The sequence below is a fragment of the Solea solea genome, chromosome 1 (genome assembly GCF_958295425.1).
Source record: "Solea solea chromosome 1, fSolSol10.1, whole genome shotgun sequence".
In the NCBI taxonomy this organism is placed as follows: Eukaryota; Metazoa; Chordata; class Actinopteri; order Pleuronectiformes; family Soleidae; genus Solea; species Solea solea.
In genome coordinates this window covers 38,047,259-38,064,556 of record NC_081134.1, presented here as the reverse complement: position 1 = coordinate 38,064,556, position 17,298 = coordinate 38,047,259, and the positions used below count along the sequence as shown (strand labels likewise).

The 17,298-nt window shown below is 42.7% G+C and overlaps 1 protein-coding gene across 1 annotated transcript in view; it reads right to left on the bottom strand.

The window, feature by feature from the left end:
• kcnb2b (potassium voltage-gated channel subfamily B member 2b) overlaps nt 1–17,298 on the bottom strand; it is an 83,213-nt gene that overhangs the window by 64,547 nt on the left and 1,368 nt on the right. Inside the window, exon 2 of the mRNA XM_058645023.1 lies at nt 16,369–17,074. Coding sequence (XP_058501006.1) covers nt 16,369–17,007 — 639 coding nt within the window. The 5' untranslated portion in view covers nt 17,008–17,074. The remainder of the gene's footprint in view (nt 1–16,368; nt 17,075–17,298) is intronic.

Sequence of the window (17,298 nt, the reverse complement as noted above, 5' to 3'; positions counted from 1 at the left end):
CATTTACCTCAATCTGCTTCACCCAAAGAGACTCTATTTGACAGCAATATTAATGAAACTCTCAAAATGAAACGCACATCAAATGAATAGAGGTAAGAAATTATTTAGGAACTATTGATTGTACTTCAGCATTGTGGCTTTCTTCCATGTTCAGTCTTCGATGTGGGCTCAGAACAAATGATCGCGGATAAAGTGAAAGCAGGAGGGAGAGCAGGAGAGGAGCCCTGAAGGCATCAGTAAAATCTTGTGGATAGGAGCCACCTTGCTGTTATGGCTGCAGAGTCACAACCTTCACCACAGCACCAACCCTGTGAGGCTGTGTCGACTGCACTTCTTCACAATAGGATTTTATCCGTCCAGCTGCTGCAGTCTGTTAGTCTGACAATGTGGACCTCACCCATCTCTTGCTCGCTTTCCTTCAACGGTGGTTCCTGGCCTTCATCATTCAGTTGTTGTTGTTTTTTTTTTCTTGAGCCAAAACTCACGCATTCCCTCTGCAAGCACTTTGTCAAGTCAATGATCAGGCCATCAATATTTCATATCAAAGTACATCTTCCTTACCAGCCCATGCTTCAGAAAAGCCCTTCACTGGTGCTCACAGATATAAATGTGAGTGCTTTGTCAAAGAGCCGACAAGTTTGGAGATTTCATTATCATTCTGTTCGTGTTCATAGAAAGAAAAAGGGTCTCAGCGAAAACGTTAGCTCATCCAGAGCTCACGTGTAATCTGAAGTACAAAGAAACTAAAGGCACATGTGTGTGACATTTACCGCTGAGACTTCATTTGATCTATTCTGCAAATGGGACTTCACGCTTGCACTGCAGAGCGCTACAGCAATGCACTGTACTTTGCATGACGCTGTCCATGCAATGTTCTACATGACTGGCTACGGTGTGCTGCATTCGCAGTCCTTCACATCCATGAGCATATACACACACACATACACATCCATTGTGCACTAATGTGATCTGCTGAGGCTGTGTACACTGTATTTTTCACCATGGAGCCCTGTGGGGACAAATGGGAAGGCTCTTATATACAGTACATTGTTTCTGCAGGCATTAAGTTGATATTACATGAATCTGAGCACACATGCATGTTATCACATCACAGTTTCAATGTATTTTTTTTTACCTCCAGGAATCATTTAACATAATACAAATGTGTTTTTGGTGTTAGGGGAAAGATAGTAGTAGTAATGGTCTTGAATATTTGATAATCCATTTGAAAAGTTAATACAGAACTGAATCTATTACCACGGGTTGGCAGTAGAAGCAGGCATTTGCATGTGTGTGTTTGCAAAAGTGATTCATTTCACAAGGTTTCTTGAATGCATCTTGTAGCTGCTCCTGTTGTCAAACACGCTGTGAACCCTGCATTACTTTCACTAGCTCTCATGCACTGCAGTTTGCTGTTTGTTGTCCTTGTGACAAAATGAGTCTGATCGTGTCATAATGATCGCTGTGAAGTTGGTTTGAAGTCAAGTATCGTGTTGTATTTTTGTGGTGTCTGTCGGATACCTACAAAATTGTCCCATGGAGGACAGATGGCGTGTATGTGGTGAAGGGGGATATTATATTCCATCATCTGACAAATAACCGCTTTAAATATTCGAGTAGCATTTCTGCCCGCCCCAAGTTAGTAGTTAGGTATGGTAGGTATGGTTGGAGCTGCAATAGGTGAAATTGCTAGAGAAATTGTTGAGTTTCATCTGGTTGTTGCCAGTGCTGAGTATTTTTTGTCTATGATGTATTTTAAACATGCTGGACTAAAAACTTGTTTAAAGTTATAGTTGGTTACATAAACATGTCCATATTTCCCTAATGTGTAATGAGGCAAATATGGACAAACTGATGCAATGTGGATTTTCATTTTAGGTGACTTAACGAGTTAGCCTTATAGATGTTTTCTTCCCTCCGCTAACTCCTGAGGGTAGATTTTGGTCTTCAACATGTTAAATGCATGAATATATTCACCAGTTATAATTGCATAATTTGTCTCTCTGCTGTTTGGTGCTGGGGAGGTAGCACTGAGTGTGTTTTAGAGCTATTTCATTGGAACAGCTGCCTGCTGAGGACAAACTTTGCTGCTTAGAGAACAGCCCAAAAACATGCAGATTAGGGGATTAGGCAAATTAGACATTCTAAATTTACCGGAGGTGTAAATGTGAGAGAGGATGGTTGTTTGTCTCTATGTGTCCCTGTGATGGACTGGTGACCTGTCCAGGGTGTACACCGCTTTTTGCCCTATGTTAGCTGGGATTGGCACCAGCACCCCTGTGACCCTCATGTGGAGGATGAAGTGATAGGAGATGGATGGTAAATCAATGCAAAGAAACCTAAGGAGAGTTGGACATATTTAAATATCAGCAGAAAATTGCCAAGATAAAGAGATTGCCTCAAGTCATCTATCACATGTGAAATGAGTGGGTATGTCCGTGCTCACCGGATGAAAGCAGCTGCACGAGTAGTTTAATAACCTGCGGATGAAATTTAGCAAAACTATTTTTTTCCAGCGAACCTGCAAACTATAAATTTAACACCAATATACTAACGAGAGGAGCTTTAAATTTAAGCAGATGCATTTATTTTCATACGCCTGCCTCTACCTACACACACTCACTCCCTTTTTTTTATTGTTCAGCTTGGAGACAGACAGAATCCAAACGCTCCAATCCACAGTATCTCTTAATGACGCTAAGCCACTGCCTGTCCTTCTGCTAGATGAGCCAAACAGACAACGGTTTTTAATGAGCCTCCCTTTGGCCCTGTTTACTCCTAATCTGATATATGCCAGCAATGCTAATTGATTCAGCATCATCGTGGTAGTGTGATTATAGTGATGACAAGCAGACAGATGACACTACGTAACAGGGCTGTTAATTTCTGTCCTGTGACTCTGTAGTGTCCTCAGATGGGATTAGGGTAGCAGTACATCAGGTAGTGGGTGTGTCTGCCTGCCAGTCAACAAGACAGGAGGAAGGATTTATAAATTTTTAGACCAGTGTTCATCCTTGCCAGAAAATAGACTTTCAATTATGAGAGTTAATTGTGTATTTTTTTGTTTGCGTTCACTAAGAGAAATGACACTGCCGAGGCTAAATCTGTGCTCCCTCTTAACACATGGGAAATGGTAAACATTTTCCAATGAATATTTATGAAACTTTTAAACAGCATTCCTCCGTCACACAACTTTCCACTGCCAAAGTGTGCGCTGTTTCTCCTGACACATTCCACCACGGAGATCCATCAGCGATAATAAACCAGTAAATCTGAGCGGTAACTAAGATATATGAAAATAGCAACAAAGTAAATGTCAAAAGGGACAAATCTGACAGGAAATTAATTTTTTATGTGACAAATCAAACCAAACCACAACAAAAAAAAACAGGTTTTAGTCCCTTCAGCTGCCTTCTGATCCAGCAAAACTGACACCACGTTATCTTTATCATCCTTCATCTGTCTTCCATGAATAATCCTCCAAAGATATGTGTGTGCATGCACTCCTGTATGCTTGAGACTCCTTTAAAAATTAAACTCGTATACATACAGCACAATACAGAAGTGCACACGGCCGAATATGTCACTCTGGAGGTGCCTCACGTCCACATTGTCCCGGCTGAATTAAGCACAGATTAAAGGCCGGGCTTTCATCAGCCGTGACATGTGAAGAAACGGAATAAATACATACTGAAGTAATAATAGAGGAGATGAATCATGCATCCAAGGTTGGATGAATCACTGCCTTAACCGATTTAATGCTTCATATTATAATCCGCATTAGCCTTTACCCATTCACAACGCAGCTATATGTTACCTCTTAATCTGTAGCCGTATTGCCAAAGACTAAACAGAAGAGAGAAAATCACGATTCCAAGGTTTAATTCTCTGCATTATTACACACTGTTGCTTACTCTCACTTAGTGTGTGCTAACGTGGCGGCACCAGCCGCCTTGTGGGTGTTTGACATTTGCTTCTAAGTGCTGTAAAGCTTTAGGATGATCTATCTCTGCCATAATATAACATTTATGGCAACATTAATGCACTTTTAAAGTGGTATTAGTGTGATTCCGAACAGAAGCGGGCAAATTTCAGTGAACTGGCAAGAATAGCAATGTTGGAAACGTGACAAAGGCTGGTGCTATACTTCGCCTTGTATCAACAGTCATCCATCAACATTAGTTTGCATTCAGACACTGTATTCATTACCTTGGAAAAGGAAGAACAAACTGGGGACGTTTAATAGTGCTAGGTGGCCTTTAGATACTGTCATGCTACTTAAGGGGGATTTATTGCAAAACAAGTATACTTTAAAAATCCTTAGTTGGTAAAGTGCCAGTGACAGTCTCCAGCACGGGTAAGTCAGACACGGGGAAATAACTTGCACTTATACTGCGTTTGGTAAATCCTTATAGCTCTATAGTTCCTGGTATAGTAGATGAAAACATTTGGAACGTGCTTTGAAATACATATTTGTTTTGCATAGCACCAGTTTGAAGACAGAAGGGTAAACAAGTGGTTTGGAAGCAACAGTGAGTGACCGGGGGGACACCAAAGTAAAATGAAGGACAAATGAAGAAGCGGTGAACAAGCAATATTTCAGACCAGAGATGGAGATAATCAAAGACAGGTATAAAGAGAATCAACTTAGGTGTGAGTCACCAAAGGTGAATCACAAGCGAACATAAAGGAAATAGCTGGGGGGCTGTGAAAGAAGAACCAAGTTCAGGGAAATAAATAAAATAATCCAGACATAAATACACAATATGTGCTGCAGCTGGGGGAATAAAAGACCAAATATCAGCAGTATACAACAGTGGAAAAGTCAGTGCAGCCGTATCACGCTTGGCCGCTCATGTTTGAGACTCGCACAATACTACACAACTTGTACATAGCAATAAAAATGAGACAGGTGGGCTTTCAGCACACCGTTTAATATCTGAGAGTCTTCCCATCGATTGGCGAGGCCTCGGTAAAATGTCAACACCCAACAGGCCCAAATGTTCTCTCATCCTGCAGTGATGCAGAACACATCCTGAGGTGTCGGTGACCCGTACAAGCACCGCAGCGAGGAGAGTTGTGCCACGATGTGTGTGATGACACTTCAGAGGATGTCCAGAGAGACCGTTTCAATTTCATTTTCAAAATTGTTCGTAGCAGGTATTTTTACGGTTGGCCAAACCCACATTAGCACAAACAAAAACCTCATGCGTGACCTTTCAGGTGTGTCAGATTCTGATCCTTTTGGCTCGCTGCTTGGCTTCCTGGCATTGGCGAGAGTCACGCGGTCAGAGTGTGCGTCTTAGTCGCTCTGTGCCCTCAGGGCAGCTGGGTCCTCACCATACAGTAGCAGTAAGCTGATTATAGTCATACAATCAGGGCGTTAAATGAGTGTATCAATGCATCTCCTGGCCTCGGCTGGCTAGACACACAGATGGACGCTTCTGGTTGAAGACGCATGTACTGATGTGATTGACTGATTTACTAATTTCATGAATGGCTTGGCTGGAAATGTAATGACACGGGAGATGAGTAGACAATATAAAGCCCTTCATTTTGTGAAATCTGATGCGTGGATTAAAGGTTTTAGGGAAGAACCTGCTCCCTGGACGGCTTAATTTAGCCAACAAAACATCATACATCATTTTAATGTATGAATGAATCAAAGCAACAATTGTGTACTGCAGTGGGATGTTTTTTTTTTTATTGATTACAAAATATGTTAAATGTTAAAAAATGAATACGGTATGCATTAATATTAATACATACAGTATATGCACCATACATAAAAGTGGACATAGACATGTAGTCTTCTCCTAAGGAAGCCAATGCAGAAGTAAAACCAGGAGGTTTTGAAAAACTTTTCATTTGGTTCTTCTTCGATAAAAAAGTAGAAAGAAGTTGAGAGAATGGAAAATGAGCCACGGTGCATCTGACAATATCACCTCAGATTATTTATTATAACAATGACGTGTAGTTGATGTAGCATTGAGTGCTGTGCTGGTAATAATATAATTATTACAGTGAAAACAAACATTGTTCATGTTATACCTGCAGAATTATATAAAGAAAATGCTAAACACAATGCATTTAGTTGCATGCAAAGAGGATGAAGAGAATGAAGTATGAGCACAACTAAGGTTTTAAACCAAAGTCACCAGATCTACTCGCGTTATTATAATTCATCACCTGATACTTACATTAGCACACAATCTCCAGAGAATTTAACACAAATCAAACTGTTGCAATATCAGAAAGAAGACGTAGAAATGATTAAATATTGTGCTCAAACTTTGTTTTTTAAACATAAAAAGTTGCTTTTTCACATACCCTTTTAACCGAAAGCTATAATGAATAGATTTTTTGTGCAGTAAGTGCAATAAAGCATAATGTGTCATGTGGTCATCAATGAGGAACACCTTTGGCTGTGCAGAAGTAGCGGGAGTTATGGAGATGATATTTTCTTCTGTCACTTCCCGGTGTGCTGGGAGACGGCACGCGGCTGCTATCACAGCGCACAGTGACACCAGCAGCACATGATGGAAGACATTGTATGGAAATGATCCAAAGGAGGAGAGTGAAATGGAAAATCAGGAAAAGTCTCGGGAGGAGAAGATGGTGATGAGAAGGAAAAGTGAAGAAATGCCCAATCACAAATAGCTTCCCCTCCCCCTAACCTCCGTCACCCTGTATCCACGAGGCAATAACTTCAACCCAGCTTCCGCCTGATCCGCTCTATCCATCTCTTGTCTCTTACATGTCCTCGGAGGCTCCTTCATAGAGCATAGAGTTTTAATTAATAGCCTCCAAACCAAGTGGCTGTAGGGCTGCTGACTCTCTGGAGACGCGGACAGGTCCAGAGAATCGAGCCTCGAGAAAGACGGCGACAGTGACAACATTTTTCTTCTTTCCTTCACAGTGACACAAGCCCAACTTCCCTGCTGCTCCCTTCTCTTTTCAACTGCCCCTAACAGAGGAGGACACATTATTGCATTTTGGTGCAATTAAAGTTAGAGGTATTTATGCGTTCATCATCATATCACAGCAGCTCATTTTACACACTCTACTGCAGATTACGAGGTTATTGTCTCACTGAGATTTTGTTTTTTTGGAAGAAATTACACCACGAAAGTTGCCAAAGACACTGAGTCAAAGGTACAAATAAAGAATCTCAATAACAGAAGCATGTAATAAAAGTCAGTGAGACCTGAACTGTGTTGATAAGGTAGAGCTCAAGCGTTTCCCAGACATTTGCATCAGGGGTTGGATGTGGGGGCTGAGGTACCAGCTGCTCTGGCTCTCGCACAGCCTGTATAGAGATGAATTGCTCCCTGGGTGTCAATAAGTCACCATGGCACACCATGGTCGCCATGGAAACTACGCAAACACAGCATTTCAGAAGAAACGAGCCAAAATGAAGTTGATTACACATTCCTTTTTTTTTTTTTTGCATTTCCGAGGGCTTCTCGGAGGGTTTTTCTTGGTCAGAGAAGGCTGCCACGGCTCTGCCGCCAAAGGATATCCCTTTCTGTTTGCTGGAAATTCTCGAAATGGATCGTTTGTGCATTGACAGCGTGCAAATCCACCATCGCACAGAATCAACGCGATGTTGCAGAGCAGTTCTAGGAGCAGAACGCTGAGCCACCTGAGGAAATATCGCTCCCACCACTGTTGCTAAATCACAAATATGATTGATAAAGAGCCAAATGTAAAAACACTGCAATGAATACCAATGCACTTTCATGCCACCGCTTCCAAGATGGAAGGGTGAGCACGACCACAATTCAACCCCCCCCCCACCACCACCACAAGACAGAATTGTGGAGGGGGTGGTGAAAAACAGAGCAGTGAGATGAAAGGAAGTTGAAGTTCTAAGAGGAAATGGAGGATTGCATTGTGAAGGTGATGTTAAAAAGAAAATGTGATGGGAAAAGAGAAGGAAGTGAAGAATATTGAAAAGGAGACGGTATGAAAAGAGTGAAACAACAGCGGGGGAACCGACTGTGTTGTTGCACCCAAAGAGAGCTGGCTCAGCAGTACTTGAAGGTTTGCAGTTAAAGACGTGAGCGTGCGTGTGTCGTATATGGCCACTCCTGTTTGTGTGCTTTACTTATTGAGTGCATAATGTGTGTTTTACGGTTTGTGTATGTGCAGAGATGTGGAAGACTGGGCGTGGGATACAGTTTGTGTGTGCGTGTGTGGCGGGGGATCACTGAGGCACGTAATAGAGACCTGGTGTTCACAGCGTTTAAAATGATGACTCTCTACCAGCTCCTGTCCTCTCTCTCTCCATCTGCCCCTTTTTTCTGATGCCTTCTGGGACGAGAGAGAGAAAAAAAAAAAAAGAAACCCAGCAAAGACAGTGTGAGCAAACATTACAAGAGTCAGCAGTGGAGGTAAAGAGCAGCAGGACAGGAAGGTAGATGAGGAAATCAGGGAGGAGGAAGGAACACCTTAGCCTCTTATTCAAAGTGTCACTCAAGCTGGCAGTGCCAGCCAGTGCTGCCGCTCGCTACTGGTCCACAGCCACTCCTTGCCTTCAGTGGGATTTATATCTCACTTTGACGGTGCTCAGACCGCAGGGCTTTTTGCCAGATTACATTTCTTTGGGTTTCTGCTGGCTGAAAAACTCTAAAGTGTGAAATTTGCAGTGTGGATACGAAACTGTGGGCAACACAAAACCAGTAATCCTCGCATGCCGTCGTGTCCTCGTGGCAGGACACTTGACCACTTGAGTCTCCATTTTCTTATCTTATAATTACATGGATCATATCAATCATTTTTGGGAGACTAGTTACTTAATCGGAGACAATTAACAAATGACAGCCTGTTTCCTTCGCTTCAACTTTATGGTTTGCCAGTGAGTGTTTACAGCTTATTCCCCCCCCCCCCCCACAGGTTTAGTATACAAGATTAGGATAGATCCTCTTTAATCTGAGGAGAGGAAACTGTTTTGATAATCATTTGAGTGATTACTGTGACAAAATACCAGCCATTCACCAGTGTTGGCTTGTAAAATTTGAGTTAATGTTCTTAATGTTATATTATATTTGGTTGCAAATTGAATGCCTTTAGGTTTTATACCACAATTTGCACAAAAAAAGCAACCTGGCGACATTACCGGAGGTTCTTGGGAATTGGAAACCAAATTTTTCCCACTATATTTCCTAAACTCCTGTACACTGAATGATTCATTGAGCATGTCATTGACAGATTGATAAATGTTGACAACAATCCTCTTTTTCACAGCCGAAGGCCAAGGCTGACAATTGAGTGAAGTTTTATTTGTTGAAAAATGTGAGGGTGCATTTTGGGGATGACAGGAGAAATACTAATGAGGCTGCAGCCCATCGGGCCTCTCACACCATCTGGCCACTCATTAGCCTTGGCTTGTACTGGCCATTTTGTTGATACTAGACTTGTCAGGGAATTAAGTTTTTTGTGTTGCACTGAAGTTCCACTGAATCCCGATTTGTCTCATAGTAGCACGGAGTCCTTTACTTACACTGTGCTCATAACAAAGCGCCAACAGTTCTCCTGTGCTTGGTTGTGTCTCTTGATATTTCACTTAATGGCGTCTTTCATTCATAAATCACTATGCGCAAGTGTCAAGTACAACAAGCCCTCAGACGGGCCAGTGGGAGCTTCAGGTGCACCACTGCCACAGAGCTCCATCACCTCAACATTCCTCTGCATGCAAATTCAAAGCAACACAAACGCGACAACAGAAAAAGGAGAGAGAAGAGGACATTTTAAATCGAATGCAGTGATTCATTCTTGAATAATTAAAAATGTAGGGAAAGCATGATTTCAACTAATCAATGTTAATGGTCAGCAAAGTCAATAGCTTTGTCTTCGACTACTTCCTCTAACTGACTTCAGATATTCCGTCTGAACCCTGCAGGTGAAACTCACACATACAGCACTTTCAGTTGGATCATTAACAGGCTGCAGTCTCCTAACTTCCTTCTTGGTTTAAATACGTCCCTGGGATACTTCTTCTTCTTCTCTTAAACCCAAATGAGGTCTAGTCAGCCCTTTAACAGTGGGAGGTAATCTCACAAGTGCAGGGTACGTTTCGGCGCAATTAAAATCAAAAAATAGCTTCCATGTTGTGAAATGTTGATTTATTATTCTCCCAGTGTGCGCTGTGCGCCACATGCGTTTCTATTTTTGTCGTCCATCAACACCATCAGCACAAATCAAATACAAATGCAGTGCCGGTGAGAGCTAATTGCAATGTAAACATTCTAATATCAAATCACCATATCAAGAGATGCACTGATGCTGACAAACCTGTTTCGACTGGAAAGCACAGTGTCCACTGCGTACAACCCGAGAGCAGTTTGTTGTCCATATGAGGACATTTGTGTTTAGAGTGAGTCGACAGCAGGGTATTCCCTTTTATATGCAACAACTGAGCCACTTTCAAAAGAACAATATAGGATAGAATATAGAATATAGGTTATTGAGACTGTTCGATGGAAGAAAGGGATGCACATTGTGAAGTGGTGACACGATTGTTCATCTCTGCGCCTTATCACAACTTGCATCATCCTGTTGACCCCCGTGTCTCATAACAACCTGTCCAGATCTGAACCAAATCATTCTAAAACTGGGTTTTCAAATGAAGATAATCCCGATGCTGCACAGTAGGTTACTTCTACACAAACGGCGCTGCCTCTGCGCACACAGCCACTGTACGGACCTGTGTCTTTAATCTAGGAGGTTCTCTTTTATCTGATTATGATTGCGGGGTCAAGAGGATTTAGGGGGCTGCTGCAGCCTAAATGCTAGGCTGCACTGATTAGACTGGTGGAAGGCTTATGCAACTAGGCGTCTGCAGGGGAGGGGAGAAGGTGTGCTGCACCTCAGTGATAAACCACACTCCTATAATACATCTTTATAACTTGCTAAAGGTCAAACAAGATAATCTAGTTCTCTGACAGGTCAAATAATATACTGTAGTACAACAGTAACTCTGACAGGTCGTGTAAGATATTGTTGTACAATAACACTCGCTACAGGTTGCAGGCATGATCAGCCGCTCACACACAGAGAGAGGAATAACAGGCTTAAAAATCAGTGAAATAAGATTATGAAGTATGAGTGAAGAAAAGCAAAGCCCAAAAAAAAAATCCCGATTTTATAGGGCAAGGCTAGCATCCAGCCGGTAGACTTCTTACAGAATAAGCATAAAGTAACACAAATCCATTCACTCAACAAGCTCGGAATATGTCTTCCATAAAACGTCGATGCAATTGATTTAACCTTCTGTGGAGCTACCACAATTCATGCAGAGATGAAAGGATGATAATGAAACACAAGGTAGTGGACGTGCTGCTTGAATTTCACCCAAAGGGACCATACTGTACAGGACATTTGACGTCATGCTGACTCAGGGCCTCTCAGTCACTTTTACCATTGCAGACCTCTCTTTATATCCAGCTCTACCTGCAAAAGCAACACTGCAGCTCCAGGAGCTGAAGTTACATCACAGCAGCAGGTCAACTGAACTTGTTCTTGTCAAAGTAGGAGCCACGAATGACTGCAGTTTTCCTCACAATTAAATGAAATCACTCATTCAGAAGGGTGTGTATTGTACATTTGCCACTGCACCACATTAAAGGTCCGGTGTGAAAGAATTTCTGACATCCAATGGTGAGGCATCAGCTTGTGACAAATGGAGGATTCCTCTGCTCACGCCTCCCTGTCCCACATGTGTCAGGGAACTACAGTGGTCTGTGCATACCAGAAAGGATGATGTAAGCTTTCTGCTTTAACCCTTTACCACCGAGCAGATGACGAGTTTACACAAGCACACTTTGCATTACTGTAATCATGTGATGGTTCGTGCTAGCGGGAACAATTCCAACAGTGTCTGAAAGCTGAGAAGTTGCACGTCAAAGCAAACATGTGGTTATTACGGTAATTTCACTCGCGCTGTTGCAGGAAGCCGGCGAATCAGAGTCTTAATCACCAGAGAGAAAATAGTTGGAAAAACGCCTGTGCATGGTTTCAATTTTTTGGCCTGTTTTTGGCCATTTAGATAAAGACTCAAGCAAATGTTATTTTAAATATGTTTTATACTGTTCAAATCTCTAATTTAGCACGCAATATATGGATGTACAACTATAGTGGCTGTTTTAAATAAAACTTGTATTTTAAGTATTTTAACATGCAGTAAATTGTAAATAACCGCCAGATATTGAAAGTTATTCTGGGAAAATGGGCAAAAGCATTTAGCCACAGGACATTTTCTGGCCCTTTTATGGTTAAATTTAACAAGACGAACATTTTGAGGCTTAGGTGTTAAAGGGTTAAGATGTAAAACGCATGCTTCCGACTCATTTGTCTGTTCCGGCCTCCATAAAGCAAAATGTACATTGCCTAAAGCGCATATAAATGACTTATTCTAAGGCTACAAAAGCCAAGCTATTCAACATATTATTACATTTCTGCCATTATACCATTCTTAATGTTACACACTGGAGTTTAAAGACGGATGATTATGACAACGCCGACATTCACCCAAATTGACATTTGGGGTGTCTGTATCTTATTATGCTACAGCTTCCTCACAATTGTGTTATCATCATCAACAGTGCATGTGCTGGACTGACTCTGGCTGCTTCCAAGCGTGGGAGGACCAAACAGCACCCGTCTGCACCCATGCAGGCCCATTGCTTAGCATTCCCACCAGCTAGAGCAGCTTATTAGATAAAGGAGAGAGTAATGGTGCACATGAACTTGGTCGGTGCCTGATGCAGGGAAGAAGGGGGAGAGAGAGGCTGAGAGAAAATCTCTGGCTGGTCAAAACATTGATCTCTTTAAAATGCTCAGAATCCTTCGCAATTATTTTCTGATGCTGCCTAGAGAGACCAGACACTTAAGTCAGGAAAAGTGTATGGTTTCGGCCTGTGTTAGAGCTTGAATATTTCATATTACATTAATAGTTATTATTCTGCAGATCTTATCCTGGAGCTTTTGCGTGAACACAAATCAAAACAGGAAGATGCTGGTCTTGCAATCCGTACCATAGATATATTAAAACAGAGCATTGCAGCCGGGCATGGAACAACTAATAGCATTAATTTATGATACCAGGAACACAGACTGACTCATATGTTAATGTTGCAGCTCTCACTAAATCACTGATGTGTAGTAACACTCTGTGAGGTCCTGATATTTATTGCACACTTTCTGCATATCGCTCTGTTTGTCGGAGCTCGGAGAGAGAAAGACATCTGAGGGAACTGATCACATTCCCCTGTCGGCCTGTCGACAACACAAACTCCCAGTGGCAAAACATAAACAAGGTCATGAAATACATTCACAAGTTGCGCACATTTGCATCAATCGCTGCAGGGATCATGGCTGTAATGGTAAAACATTTACACAAGTCGCCGTAATTCAGCGTCCTTAAAGTAGTCCAGTAATTTGGATGGGGCTTCTTTGCAGCTTGTGCTAAGTGCATTGGATGCACAAATACGACCGTGACTCATTGTAAACAAAAGAGGGTCAGCGCAGCACAAATCCATCTGGCTCAATATCAAAGATGACATGTACTACTGGATTAATAGAAATTATAGCCTACAGTATGAAAACAATGGACATATCCCTTCATGGCACAGTCGTGTTTTCATATACTTGACTGTCACACACTTTTATAATTACGAGCACATTAGAATCTCTTGCTGTGCAGATATTGAAACAAAACAGAGATCATAACTATGTCGCTGGTGCAATCCTGGGACAGGCTAAGGGCTGGGGTGCCCCTGAGCAAGGCACCAAATCCCCCGTGGCTCCCGGGCTCAGATAAGTGCTACCCACTGCTGTTCACTACTGGTGTGTAAGAAGGATGGGTTAAATGCAGAGGCCAAATTCACTTCCACTAATTCTCATTCTTAAGACTTCAATATTTTAATGTTTTCAACTTCTGCAAAGTTTTAATGCGAGGAGGAAATTCAACTAATATTCCTGTGTTGTAATATGACGCTCTCGCCTTCATCACCCTCTGACACTCACCTGTGACAAGCCAAGCATAACACTCCTCCTCCTCCGCCTCAATCACTCAACCCTATGTCTCTACGTATCACAAAGAGGCCACTGCATTAGCCGTGTCCTCTTAGGTTTGACCATTTCATTCATTATTCATTGGGGAAGGTTTGCAAAGATCCAGCTCAGCATCTGTGGGCATAACTTACTTACATGACTACGCCTCTTACATCACTCTCTCCCAGGGCTTTCCTCTGTCACTATCTGTTCCACCTCTTCTCTTCTCTTGTCGGTCACTTGAAACACCTCTCTGTTGTGTTCCACTAATGTTTTTTTCTGGTGCAATGTCAGCATGCCTTTTTCATCTCCCCCCCCCTCGCCCCAACTCTGAAAAAGGGGGCTGCCGCTGTTGTCGCTGATGAATGTAATTCTAGCTCAATTAACCCTGTTGAAGAGGTCAGTTTTCTCACACTAAACCTTTGTTTAAGGTCAGAGCGGGCCACAAGTGCCATAGAGCGGCACCGTGTGTTGTCACATCTGAGTATAGTGAGGAAAAAAGAGAATACCAAAAGAATCTGTGATCACATTTGACAAAAACAGGCTTGTTTTGTCAACATGAGCGTGCAGAGCCTGCTGATGGCATTTCCTCGGTCAAGAGCTTTCAAGGGTTCCTTGCTGCACAGTTCATGCCCCATTAAAGGCTTCCCCACCCTCAAGGAGCTGCCATCTGACAGTGGAGCAGACCCTGCAGTCTATTTCCAAATGTACTTTCTGCTGTGGAAAACCATAGCACGATCACATGGCCGAGGCCATTAGAGCCACGTTCAAGTTCTCCGTGCACAGCACTCAGCGAAAATGTCAATGCAATTTGAATTAGTGTGGGATTTCCCTTTAAAGTCTTCCCCCACAAGGTATAGTGAACAGGTCAGCAATACTGAGACGTGCGTCTGGAGAATGAGGGACAATAATGAGAGGGTAAATCACTTTACATATCACATAACCTACCCACTGCCATCACCTGATTTGCCTGAGATTAGATATTGGCAGCCTCTTTAAAACTGATTCATGTGATGCCCGGCTTCCATACAGAGGCTGAAAACAATTATTTAGGTGAGATGAGACTCTTGTCACAGTCACACGAGTAGTTTATTCAGGTAATACAAGCCGTGCAGGGACGAGCAGCAAAAATATAATGGTAGTCCTACTGAAGGAACTCCATATTTTGTTTCATTAGTGTATTTTTGTTTTTTATTCAACATTTAGCACCGGAAATCTATGGTGATTTCTAAAAATGCCTTCGCCAAAGGAAAACATCCTCTGCTTCAAGGGAAGAAGGATCACAACACTACACACACACACACACACACACACACACACACACACACAACCCTGTGTTTATGATCCTCTGACATGGAATATAATCCCGTGCAGCCCTGCCCTACACTGCCTGATGATGAGGTCGGGATACTGGAGACCCAACGTAAATTACCAGTGATTGGATTTCATCAAGGTTGACCTACCTAATTGAAGACTGAGTGAGAGCAGGTATAAGATGAAGAGGTGAACGTGTAGGAGTTGAGGGAGATATCATCATTTTAGAGGGGGGGCAGAGCCTCGACAGCCTTCTATAGATTTTACAGTGTGCAAATGATAATGGAACCTTGCGTGGCTGAGGCCGAACTCTTCTAAACATTTGGGAACGGGAAAAATGTAGCCTTCGATCACACCGAAGCAAATGTGGCCAAAGCAAACAGTTGAGGAAGCGGTGTTAATGCAACAAACCTTTGACATCAGTCCATTTAGAGGGGCACAGAATGGTGCCGCGCGAGCGAGCCAAGAGACTTGTATCTGTTCTTTTCATGTACATGTTATGTGTCAAGCCACTGACAGGTCAGGTCTGCGCTGACACACTTTATCAAAGCAAAGAAAGCAACACTAGTAGCTGACATACCTAGCACTTATTTCATCAAAGCAAACGGAGTGTAAATTGAGCTCCTGCCGTGATTCCACGTCTGGAAATTTACATTTGACTTCACCGTGCTGTTTACATGAAGGTTACACAACTCCTTTAACTCCTCATCTTCAGCTTCTTCGTCTTCTTCTTCACCATATTGGGTCCACACAAAATGTTATGCAAAGACGGCTTTCTCAATTCATTATTAACAACTGTTTGTACGGATTTCACCTGGTGAGAGTGCAGAGCTCGTCTGTCCAATTTCCAAAGTGATGAAACGGTGCTTTTTTTTTGCCAAGTGGGAGCCGTTCTCCAATGAGTGTGCCCATAATGTGCTGTGATTCAGTGATCAGCTATTAATGTGAACAGAAAATGTGAAATGGGGGTGGTGTAATCTCACAGTTTGAGTTCCTTACCTTGGCAGCCACAGAGGAGCCGGGCTTCTCCAGGAGATCCCACAATTTCTTCCTCTTGTCCGGGCAGCAGGTGTTATCAAACTCTCCCTCTCCCTCCCGGTCCCTCAAAGTCTCTGCCTCCCTCCGCAGCTCCTCGTTCATTTGCTCTTTTTTCTGGTGGTAACGTGCCTGGCAGCAGGACTCCAGGTAGATCTCGTCGATCCCCCAATAGTCCAGCTCCTGACCAAAAGAAAGGGCGCACATCTCCTCCATCATGTGCAACTTGCCTGTGCGGTAAAAGTTCAGAATAGAAGTGAATGCGCCCGGGTGCCGATCAAAGAAGTATTCATTTTCGTTCAGGCTATAGTCGTCACACACTTCCATCAGGGACTCGTGCGTGTTGCAGTCTCGCAGTTTTCCCAGCCGGGTCCTGGGAAGTCTGTCCAAGGTCCGCCACAACACCTCATGGTTTAGACCCCCAACGTTAAGGCGGACTCTTCGTGAGCGGGCTTTGGTGCGGATGATGTCGATGGGCTCAGGGGGCAGCGAGGGATTATTTAGGACATCGGTGGGCTTGAGCCCTGCTGGTCCAAGCTTCTCAGCCATGGCAGGTGGGAAAGGAGACGTGTCTGGGAAGATGTTAGGGTGACCCAAAAGCATAAAATGGCAAAGAAAATCCAAAAACGTTGAATTATGTTGGATCCTCTTTACACAAGTCCCTCCATGGCTGAGAAAAGAAAAGAGACAACTTGTGAGAAATGATTTGTCAATTACTATCAATAAGCGACATTAGGTAGTGGAAATGGTCTTAAAATGAGTTTGAGTTTAACAGATAAAAGTAATAAAAAAAAAAAATACAAATATACAATGCAATGCCTCCGTTCCACAATGGAACCGTAAATCAGCTCTCCTTGGCAATCAACAATCGTGTTGTCAGTCAAAAATAGTAAC